The 12,251-nt window shown below is 39.3% G+C and overlaps 1 protein-coding gene across 2 annotated transcripts in view; it reads right to left on the bottom strand.

Moving 5' to 3' along the window:
- Window positions 1-1,424: 1,424 nt before the first annotated feature.
- The window catches only part of NFE2L2 (nuclear factor, erythroid 2 like 2), a 34,505-nt gene continuing 23,678 nt past the window's right edge, over window positions 1,425-12,251 (bottom strand). The window contains exons 2-5 of one of the 2 annotated variants that reach the window (XM_042479665.1): window positions 6,909-7,178; window positions 6,632-6,736; window positions 5,892-6,089; window positions 1,425-3,353 (exon numbers count right to left, since the gene is read on the bottom strand). In XM_042479665.1, coding sequence (XP_042335599.1) covers window positions 2,145-3,353; window positions 5,892-6,089; window positions 6,632-6,736; window positions 6,909-7,178 — 1,782 coding nt within the window. In that variant the 3' untranslated portion in view covers window positions 1,425-2,144. The remainder of the gene's footprint in view (window positions 3,354-5,891; window positions 6,090-6,631; window positions 6,737-6,908; window positions 7,179-12,251) is intronic. The other variant, XM_042479672.1, reaches the window with a different exon arrangement.

The raw sequence follows: 12,251 nt of genomic DNA, 5'->3' as shown, positions 1-12,251 counted from the left end.
TAATAATTCAAGTATAATGGTTTCCTTTTACTTTCAAGATGGGTGAGGGAAAGATTTCATGTACTGACAATGTGGCCAGACTGGACCTTAAGTTGTGTATAAATAGGTCAGCTCTAGATTTCCACAAAAATGTTGAGTGAATATATAATCATGTTCCAGAAAGAATTACACTTAGGAATTAAACATCTGTGGGAAGATCATGTACACTGCCCTGGGCTGCCTGGAGACAGAAGGGCTCAGAATAAACATGGAATGAGCATGTCTATCAATTGTTTCCTTGGCGCGTACCTTAAACTGTTGCTGTCCTGGCCAGTAGGTTGAGTCCCTTTCTGGGAGAAAAATGGCATATAAAATACGGTTGGCCTGCCATATTTGCAGCTTTGACTTTTGCATATTTGATTATTTGCGGTTTTGATTAATATGTTCTCTCTAGGAATCTAGGTTCTCCAGCACAACTATGCCAGAAGTTGACCATAGAGTTTTACTGGAGAACCTAGAAGTCCCTAGAGGAAAACGCTTCTCTAGGCATTTCTAGGTCCTCCAACATGATTCTGTGATCAATTTCTGGCAGATGTTTACCATAGGAGTTGCACTGGAGGACTTGACCATTCCTAGAGATGTACAGTATTCTCTTGGGTAAAGAGAATAGTGTTTTTTTGCTTGTGGTTTTTCCACATTCATAACGGTTGGTCCTTCGCCCCTAAACCCAGCAAATGTGGAGGGACCAGCAGTTTTCTTACCTCTCACCACACAAAAATGCCCCCCTTCACTTTAATAGTGAAGTTCTTTCAAAGCTCCCTGGCTATCTTTGTTTTTAAAGCTCATCTCCTGCTTTGCCTTTTCATAAATTCCATTTTATTGGTCCACTACTTTCTCAACATCATTCCTTTACAACTTTGCCTCCAGACACACTACACCTTTGCTTTAGATTTCCCTGGAGTCAATTCCTACTCATGTACCTTACAGCTATTTGTGGATAGATTCCTGCTGGTGACTTAACACCAGCATCATATTTTGTTGGATGTTACAGAAAAAGGCATTCACTGCCTTCCCACACAATGCCTTAGCCCTGGGATCAGTGTTGCCAACAAGCCTCGAAGATATTCCCCAGAATGTTTTACCAAAATCCCAAATATTTATCGGAATACTCAGTCAAAATCTCCAGAAAGAAATTAATTAAATCCCTGGATTCTGGGGAATTCCCCAGAAATTGGCAACACTGCCTTGGATGTACAACTCAGCAGGATGGCTACTGGCTACTACTTGGCTGTCGGAATCTGCAACACTGGCTAACTAGCCATATACATTTCAACAAAGAAGCTTTTATCCTTGCCCAGGGAGTAGAAATTTACTTTGTCCAAAAAAGTATCCTGTGCCCATTATCTCTTTTCCCCTGCTACAACCAACGCAAGACATACTCTTGGTAAAGAATATACAACCTTTATTTCAAAAGTACAAAATCAAAAGATTAGCATTCCTTGGTGCATACATTAGTATGCAGAACAAACTTTCAACTTTAAGGACACAATCCAGCCCAAACCTATACATCTTCAAGTCCCATTCATTTCAATGGGAGTTAAGCATGGGATTAATACTGCCACTGAAAATCATAAGCCTTCAAAATGCTTGACTCTGACTAGATTGTCCCCTAGTGATGTTACTGTGTGTGTGCTTACACTACATTCAAGCTCTTATAATAAAGCAAAGCAAGTTTTAAAAATTGGTAAGAAACTGCAAACATTCCATTTAAGTTTATAAAATAATGTATCTGAAAGCGTAAGATTGGTCTTGGTAGTAAGTAGGATCACCAATCTTAAATCATGCTTGATACACATTTGAGTAAAACAAACTATAGGAACAGAATATAAATTAAAAAATCTGGAAATATTTACAGTAGAAAAGGAAGCATTGACTGCTCCCATGACAAAAGTAAGAGCTAGTGTCTTACAGAAATACTATGCGTTGTGCATATATTTGTTGTAATGCTAATGATTTAAAGTGTATTCATATACTTAACTCTAGAGGGAAAGAGCTATATAAAGTCACTTAACAACAGGATAAATTCTGAATCATAGGAAGCCCCACTAATAGAAAATATAAGTACTGTATAAAAATATTAGTTCAGCAAACATTTGCCTCGCTCTTCACACTTTAGTCCCTGGTTTCTTGGTCTTTGGGACAAGAAAGATATTGCCATCTTTTGTTTGCTGTAATGAGTAATCATTCAGTGAATAAGGCTTGCCATCTTCATCCCGGAGCATGCTGAAAACCTCAAGGTATAGTGAGCTTAACTGCTTTTTCAGCAGACGCAGGCTTTTATCATTCTCTGCTTTCTCCTTCAGGAGCTTCTCTCGCTCATCCTTAAGGTAACCCAAATCATGCTCCAGCTCAGTTATGTTTTCCAGTTTCCTTTTACGGCAGTTTTGAGCAGCCACTTTGTTCTTGCCTCGCCTTCGTATATCGCGAATAAGAGTAACCTGGGCTTCAGTGAATTGCTCCTTGGACATCATTTCATTGAAGTCATCCACAGGGAGGTTAATGATTTTTTCAACAGGAAAGGGGATTTGCAGAGCTTTTGCTCTAAGCTCATCTCGGGTGAGATGAGCTTCAACTTGGCTGTCAGATTTGTCTTTCATAAATGGAGCTTCAGAATGACCAGGATTGGCAGGCAATTCTCTCTTGACCACACCTTTAAGAGGTGAAGTAGATTTGGGGGTACTTTGCCCCCCGTCTATAGGTGGAGAGAGTGGAGCATACAACTGAAATGAATGCATTTTAGCATTGCTTTGCTGCACACTTCCAGGGGCACTATCCATCTCTTCTATTTCAGAATCACTGCATCCAAAGCTTGTATCTCTACAGATAGAAGACGAGTCAACAGATCGAGCTGGAGAAGATGTACTGGGACTCCTGTTCAGTGAAATGCCAGAGTCAGAATCATTACACTCTTGAGTGTTTCCTGTAAGGTCACACTTAAAAGCTTTGCACTGAGCAAAATCAGAAAGATCAACAGGGTCATTTAAAAAGCCAGCAAGTGCTTGGTCCACAAAACTGGGTGGTGGGCTGGATATGCTACTGTTCATTTTGACATCAATAAAATCAGGATAGAAATCTTCACAAAAATCAGTGCTTGTGGAAGATGTGTTGTTTTGACTAAGATCTTCTGGCAGTAAAATGCCAGAATAGGAAGCCTCCAAAGGCTTCAGAAACTCTGGACCGCAGCTAGCAACTTCATTCTCTATAGTGGGCAATGAATTGTAGAAAGTAAAGTCCACTGTAGCCTCTGACGGTATGTTTGCTGTGCATGTGTTTAGGGTTACTTCTGCCAGATTGTCATTTTCAATGTTAAGGCCCTATAAAAGAAATGTTACAAAGATGTTCAGCATTACTATACACTGACTGTATAAAGTTTATGTTGTACACCTTAGCAATCACTGTTCTACCCATCTTCAGTGCCAACCTTTGTCGCTGGCACTGTGCTTGCTACTAATAGTTTGGCTGGTGTCCCTTTTATTATTGCTTCCTTATGCCCTAGTGGGTTCTCTGCCCAGGTTAAAAAATCTGGTGAGCAAAAGGGAAGAGCAGAAGGAGAAGCTGCATGCAGGCAACTACTAGTCACTCTTTAGCCTTTGAAACCTCTATGAAGAGGATGGGAATAAATGAATGGTAAGGAAAAGGGGGATCTGGATTTTCAGGCACTGTAACTGACAGCCTTTTGCTTTTTAAAAAAACAACACATGCATGTTGCTAAACAAGTTGTGTACCACCAGTTAAAAACACACATTTTGAAGGTTTACAGCACTGGATGAAATTCCTGTCAATTTTAATATAGTGAAAACACTGCTTAGGCTTTTTTAGCATTCATAGATGCTGCATCAGACAATATTTTCAAACACTACAAAGTAAACCGTTGGAGGCAATCCAAATGTCTTCAAGGAAGCACGTGGTCTAGCAACGTGCCTTTGCCCTACTCAAGCTAAAATATTTTTGCCTTTGGGAAAATTCTATTCTTTCCTAATTATTTATTTAATTTATGTCTCATCTTTCTGTTGGTACAAGACCCAAGGCATCTTAAAATCTAGATTGCAACAAAGTACAGCTAAAATCTATTAGGAAAAAGTTTTTAAAACAATGAAATAAGCCATCTTATTAAAAACAGTAATTTAAAACAGTTTAAAATGCATTTATAGCATAGCAAAAAGTTGTAAGTACAACACACCCATTAAAAGACCCTTCTGCTACAATCAGTTAACAGCCCAAAGCCTGTCTAAATAAAAGATTTAACCAGAAAGCACACAGAAGTGCATTGCTCATTGCTACCAGAAACCTATAATACAATTGTTCGTGTGCCATGGACATGAAAGGCAGTGCCTACTCTCCTTAAAAGGTTTTAAAACCCTTGGTTTTAATCCATAGATGTGGGAGAGTCATCAACAAACATCATCATCTGTGCCTATGAAACCTAACAATACCATTTCTTTAGCGGCTGTGCAAGTTATTGTCACTCAGGAATAACCAATCAATACTTGTGGATCCCCCCCCCTTTCTAAGCCAAGCTCAGTACAATGAAAAGATATCTCAAGAAAGATGTCCCCCACACTCTGTTTATATGGAAATTACAATATAACTACACCTTGGCAGAAACACTATCCAAGCCATCAGTTATCTGGGACTGGGGTTTTGCATATTAGGATGGAGAACATGTGGCCCTCCAGATGTTGTTCAACTGCAACTCCTATTGATCCTAGCAGCATAGATGATGGTGAGCCATGACTGGAGGTGCAGTCCAACAGTATTAGGATGGTCACATGTTCCCCCCATTCCTGTTCTGTCGGGTGCTACAACAAAGAAAAGATTTTGCATGCCTTCAAATCAACTCTGGATTTATGAGTGTCCTATCAGAATTATCTTTGCAAGATTTGTTTAAAAGGAGGTTTGCCATTGTTTTCTTCTGCATATAGCCTACAGCACTGCTGTTCCTTGGCAGTTTCCTTTCCAGTCACTAACCAGGCCTGGCTCTGTTTAGCTTTGAAATCAGATGGGTTCTTGTGCCTTCAGGGTATTAGGCTACAAGAATAATGATAAGCAATAAAACTGAAGTCTTATACACATAAATATTTACTAGGAGCAAGTCTAATTAACTACAGTAGTACTTCTCTATACAAATACAGTTTTCTGTTCAGTCTCTTAGGAATGCATTATAATTTGTAGTTCACATTTTAAAACCCAAACCAATGTGGTTTCCTCTTGATTTATAGGCATTAATCTATTATACCTAGGAAAACCAGTAAAAATAACACTAACCATCCTTACTAGGAAGTAAGCCCCACTGATGTCAGTAGGACTAGTTTCTGAATACAGCTAGCCCTCTACATTTTTGGCTTTGATTTTTACGGGTTTATTTGCAGATTTTATTATGTTCTCTCTAGGAAGCCTTAGGTCATCCAGAGAAATTCTGCTGAAAACTGACCATAGAGGTGTGCTAGAGGTTCTAGAGATTACTAGAGAAAACACTTCTCTAGGCCTCTGTAGGTCCTCCAGTATGATTTTATGGTCAGTTTTTGGCAGATGTTGACCATAGAGTTGTGCTGGAGGACCTAGAGATTCCTAGAGAAGTGGTCTCTCAAGGGAAAAGGTGGGGGTTTTTTATCCACAGCTTTTCCACTTTCACAAATGTGGAGGGCCTCAGGTTTTGGACCTGCATTGTAAGGCATATTTCGAAGGAAATCCCCACTGAACTAAGTAGAACTTGGTGTAAGTCTTGGGCAAATTTGGATGGGAGTATTATCTGAATAAAGATAAAATGACAATGTTGGATTTTCAAATCCTCATAGTAAATGTTTGTTCCAAGGCAGCTGAAAATATATTCAAGTGCTGATTGCAAGTATTACCTGGAGCTCTGGAATAGACAATAATTCCTCCCATACTTGCTCCATGTCCTGTGCACCCCCGGCCTGAGTGACTATAAACTCTGAGATGGCAGGCTGAAGGACAGATGAATCAAGGGGCTGTATCTGATTTGAGTCAACAAACACTTGGTTGCTCTCAATGTCGGAAGGTGCCACTTGCTGAAATTCAACTGGAGAAACCTGGAATATTATGACACATATCTCAGTTACTCTTGAAACCTCTTGGTTCTAAAAGACTGACTAGCATTGAAATACAGTCTTTCAGAGAATATTCAAATACAGTCAAATATATGCTTAATACACAGTGTTAAGACAACCACAATTACAAAAGAGAGAAAAAGAGGGTCGTTGAATATTTTTAACAGCTCAGAGGGACTACCGTCTATACTCATGTATAAGTCTAGAAATTTGAGTCAAAAAACTGACCCCCAAAACATGGGTCGATTTATCTATGGGCCAATGTAAATACTGTATTTTAACTCTTATCTTCATGCTGAGCACCATCAGTTATGCCTGCAGGAATTCTGTAAGTTCTTTTGAATTGTTCTCCTTTGCTTCATCCTTTACATTCTTTGGCACATGCCTCTATGTTTTACCCTTGAGTCACATAAAATCCATAATTCTGACCCCAAAACCCGCCCCTAATTTATACATGATGTCAACTTAGAGTCAAGTATATATGGTACATTAAAAACATTTGATTTGCAGCATAGCTAATGTACCTTGGGGTCCTCTACAAATGAGAAAGTTTCTGCCAGTACTTGCATGCAGTCATCAAACATGTCACTAAAGAGGCCATCTGCATCTTGCTTGGAAATGTGTACTCTCTGTATGAGAAAAATAAAAGGACAGGAAATATTAATCAATACAAAAATCTGTTAAACACAGATTATGTCCAAATAACCAGCAGCTTTTGTTTCTTTCCTAAAGGAGAATAGCAATGAAGAGAGGAAGATACAACACATAAATCAGTTTGAAGAAAAGAGAATGTGCTTTTACCTGGGAATAATTGTTCGATATATTGCTGTTTCCTGGTTCAATGGCTTGAGTAGGCTGGATAGGAACAAATTCACCTGTTTCTTCATCCAGCTGCAATTGGGCAAGGAAGGCTTTCTCTTGCTCTTTCTGAAGCTGTTCTTGTCTCTCTCTTTCAAGCTTCTCCTGCTTCTCATGCTCATAGGCTTTCTTTCTTTGGCTAAAATCAAAAACTTCACGTCTTGCTCCAAGATCGATATCTTGCCTCCAGAGAATGTCAATCAAATTCATATCCTGTGTGAGAGAGTTTTAAAAAAGAGAGAAATGTTATGGATGTTCAAACTTTTCATAGCTAAGCTGATTTACATGGAATCAAATTACATTTCCACTGGCCAGAGACATTTTATGATCTGATGTTAATGTCAAAATGAGCCTCTGGATGTTGTTTGTAGCATGCTGGTATAAAATTAATGAGATAATTGATCAGAAGGGAGGAAGACGCCTGTTCTCTGCTGCTCCAGAGAGTAAGACAAGGTCTAAAGTCGTTAAATGACAGGTGAGTAGATTTCGACTGAACACTAGAAGGAACTTCTAGACAATAAGAGCAGCTTGTCAACAGAACCAATTGCCTAGAGAGATATTGGGCTCTCTCTCCTTTTCTGGATACCTTCAAAAAGAGGCTGGACAGCTACCTGCTGGGGATGCTCTAGCTGGAAATCTTGCATTGAGCAGGGCGTTGGACTCCATGGTCCATGATGCCCCTTCCAACAATATGATACTATAAGAAAAGGCAACTTTGAGCAGCTAGTGCTTAAGTATTGGCCTGAGCACTTGCATGGATTTCATGAAGCAATTCCATACACACTTAACTAACATCAATGGGATTTACTTGTCAAGAACATAGACAATGGAGAGGGTTGCAGCAAGGCTGTAATTCTAAATACAAGTACAAGGGAGCATGCCCCACTGAAATTCATGGGAACTGCTTAGGAGTAATTAGGAATAAACGCGTAGAAGACCTAGTTGCCTGTACTGTACTGTAAATAAGCATTAATGATTCCAGTGACATGGACTACTTCACACTACGACATTTTAAAAATGCAAATACATAATTCCATAAAGATAACAGAACTTCTGTATTACTCTGAGTTCCATCCTTGGGGGGAAAAGGCAGAATATAAATAAAGTGACTGATTTAATTTTTTTTAAAAACAAACAAACGGGTTACATTTTTTAAACACTGAATTTAGGTTTCTGATGTTGGAGCTCAAAACTATATCCAACAACCAAATCCCCCCCAAAACAATGAATAACACTTGGGTTTTGGTGGTTGGTTTTTTTTTTCAAATTGATTTATAATTCTATAAAAATTATATTTAACAACTCAAACCCTGACAGTTCCAAATTAATGTGTGAATGGCCCTAAATAAGAATGTATTTCCCAACTTTTCAGATATTCATGAATGAATGATGAGGATCACCTTAAAATAATTTAGTATCTACATATCTGGATGTTCACCAATACATACAAGTCAGGGTTATCAATATTCACTGACCAGGTCAGTAGTTCTCAAACTGGGATGAGACCCCCGGGGAGGCACGAGAGGTGGCACAAGACTTGGAGGCCCTGATACATCCTCCTCCTCCTCTTTGCAAACATTTTCTGTCTTGGGGTTATTCAGACAGTAGAATGTGGGTTTAATCTTGGTTGTTCACACACACTTTGAATGCACCAGAGTACTTTTTTTTGGGGGGGGGGGTGTTCTGCAGAAAACCCCCACTTAACCCAAGATAATCAATTTTGGGGGGGGGTCTGTATTTTCCTAAAAGATTTGCATTGTCCGCTGTGTAAATAATCAATGCACATAGACCCGGAATAAAGCTTTGCACATGTTTCAAATACATCTGCATCATCAACTCCATCTTTACTTGTAGAGATGTAGTTCCAATGGAAAAAAATAGTGTGAACAATGAAACTGGAATGTGTGAGATTATTCACATAGTTGTGCTTAAAAATTAATGTCTGAAATAACCCCCTGGAGGGGAAGGGAAAGCCAAGGAGGATGCTTGGAGTCTTTGCCTGGAGGAGGAGGAGGGTGGGGGATGCTAAAATGTGAATACACAGGAATGTATGAACAAAAATACTGACACTAAACAAACAAACATTTTTATTCATATACATCAGGGGGTATGACGTTTGGATGCAGATGTAAAGGGGGTCACAAGAGTAAAAAGTCTAAGGGCCATTGGACTAGGTGGAGAATATTGTTTCACATTAAAACTCAGGGTCACCCAATGAAACCAGTTGCCAACAGAATCAGGAGTGACAAAAGCAAGTATTTAACTTACACAATTAATGATTAGCTTATTATGTAATACATTGCTGCAGATCTGAGGGTTTGGATCCAGGATTTGTTTTTTGCAAATGGAAGACTCTTTCTGTGTATCAAAGACTTTTTATCCAGTACAGGGTGACGAGATGTCCTCAGTGGAAATGAGGACAAGGCCCCGTGAAATGTAGGACATTCAAGAAAAATGGAAGGCATTCCAAAATAAAAGCAAAAAACACTCATATAAATGTAAAGTCATGCTTCTTAGTGATGCTCAAAATGGAGGACATTTTGGAATCCTGGACAGAAGGCTGAAATGTTGGGCATGTCCTGGAAAATAGGACATCTGGTCACCCTGATTCAACAGAGCATTTCCCTTGACAGAAAAGAGAAGTAGGCCATCTTTGCTCATTTTCTCCTTCCTGCAACATCCCTTTATCTTTTCAAGCTGTTCAAGACCTCCACAAAAAGTGCAGGAGGTATCATTTGGGGCCAAAGGAGTAAGAGAGAATTGGGAGGTTAAATGGAGCATAGGGTTTTCTTAGCACATTTCTTCTGAGGGAGTTTGACATCCCCATCTTCTGAAGCTGAGAGAGTGTGATTTGCCCAAGGTAAGCTAATGGGTTTCCATGGCCAAGTCTTTGAACCTTTGTCTCCCAGCGTCCTAGTCCAATGCCCAAACCATTCCACCAAACTGGCCCTCATCAGTATCTATACCTGTGAATAAGGGGAAAAAAGGATTGTCCTGGTCTCTTGATAATTGCAGAGGCATCTGGATGGCCACTCCTGGAAACAACAAATCTAGGCCGGATGAACCTTGGATCTAATCCAACAAGACAATGGTTAACGTTCCTGCCTGTACATATCTATGTTCAACAAATTTTGTGGTACCTATAACATATACATTCCTAATTAAAGTGTCTTTCACAATCTCTTTCACAAAAGATGCCATTTTCCCCCTATAATGGGCAACAGTGAAGAAGCTGAACGAGTTATTATGGCTGCCCACAATAAGGGTTTGGTCCCTCCAGATTGGCATGGTAAAATGAACTAATTAAGGCTGGCATTAACTGAAGATGGTGCAATATGGCAGGGCTTCATTAAGGGCCAGTAGTTTACCAGCTGCTCACCCTCTTCAGCCGATTTAAAATGGCTTCTTCACGTCTAAGCATTTGCAATATGTTCTGGATAAAAAGGCAGGATCTGGATTTTAGATTTCACTCTCTCTTCTTCATTTCCAGGGTGCCATTACAACTGATGTTGCCACTGCTTCTACACAGCAGAGCTTCATGAATTCAGTGCGTTTCACTGGTCCTCGACATACTACTAGACCTTTCAAAGGGTTTCCAAATAGAAAATTGGAAAAAATGAATATAAAATGCCATTCACGTAGCAGCATGGTTTAAATTTCATGTGAGGCAGAAAATTTTAAACTACTTGTAGACATTTTCAAATTTAGAGTATTTGTTGACATGGAAGTTATTACATAGTTGAGAGCCAGTGTGGTGTAGTGGTTTGACTGTTAGACTTTGGAGCAGAGTTCGATTACTCGCTTGAGCATAAAATCCCATTGAGTGACCTTGGGCACATCACATTCTCTCAGCCTTTGAGGGTAGCTGTGGCAAGCACCCTCAGAAGAAACTTGCCAAGAAAACCTTATGGCAGGGTCGCCTTAGGGTCGCCATGAGTAAAAAATGACTTGGAGGCACCAAACAACAACAATAAACTGAAGGAAAGGTTAATGGGCAAAAGTTAGAGCACCTCTATGGATGATGGGAGGAAAATATAAAACAAGTAAAAATACATAAATATAAAAATATATGAAAATAAGAATAATTAATCTAGCCCATGGAGAATATAGTTATACTAGTGCTTAATAATCATGTTATTTTTCAACCTAAGTGCTGAAAGCCCCATAGGCTTTTTTCTTGGGCATTCCCCTTTCTTGGATTTGCCCAAACAGCTACTTCCTCTGACCTAATGTGGGAAATTGCAAAACGAAAAGAGAACAAAACACTGCATATGGGGCGGCAAGTCACGTGAGAAACCATTACACATTTCTGTCTCAAGAATTGTCGCCAAGGCCCTGGTAAAAATAAGATATGCATATGTGTTATATACTATTTGTTACTGACATAGTGAATCTCATTTTAACATTAATATGGAATTGTAGTTGACGCAAGCACTTATGGAACCTTTTAAATTTTTCATAGAAAATATATTTGTGGCAAACAGTCTGCTGGAATCTTTCCCAGTAAACACGTTTCAGATATATATATTCAGAATTAATGAAATAGTATGTGTGGAGGCTACAAAATTATATATATTCTCACCAGTGAAGAAGCTGTGGGTTTATAATATTGAGAAGTTTAAGTGTTAGGAAGTTGCTCCCATTACCTTTTGTATAAAGACTGAGCTTATTCCACACATGCACACACACTTATTGTTTCTGTTTGACTGATGGCAACCCTAAGGCGAAACTGTAACGGGTTTTTCTTGACAGCTTTCTTCAGAGGGGGGTTGCAATTGCCATTGTCTGAGGCTGAGAGAGTGTGATGTGCCCAAGTTCACTCAATGGGATTTTATGTTCAAGCATGAAATCAAACCCTGCTCCAGAGTTGTAGTTTAACACTCAAACCATTACACCACACTGGCTCTCAACTATGTAATAGCTTTCATATCAACAAATACTCTAAATTTGAAAATGTCTACATGTCATTTAAAATTTTCTGCCGCAGCTTACATGAATTTTAAACCATGCTGCTATATTCCATTTTTTCATTTTCTTTTCATTCCTCTTTTTTATTCAAAACTGAAAGCTCTTTGAAAGGTCTAGTACAGTGGTTCCCAACCTTTCTAATGCTGCGACTCTTTAATACAGTTCCTCATGTTGTGGCAACCCCTAATTATTTTCATTGCTACATGCAAATATGTGTTTTCCGATGGTCTTAGGCGACTCCTGTGAAAGGGTCGTTCAACCCCCAAAGGGGTCCCGACCCACAGGATGGGAACCACTGGTCTAGTAGTATGGAGGAGA

The sequence above is a fragment of the Sceloporus undulatus genome, chromosome 1 (genome assembly GCF_019175285.1).
Source record: "Sceloporus undulatus isolate JIND9_A2432 ecotype Alabama chromosome 1, SceUnd_v1.1, whole genome shotgun sequence".
Taxonomy (NCBI): domain Eukaryota; kingdom Metazoa; phylum Chordata; class Lepidosauria; order Squamata; family Phrynosomatidae; genus Sceloporus; species Sceloporus undulatus.
This window is presented reverse-complemented; position numbering and strand designations above follow the sequence as displayed.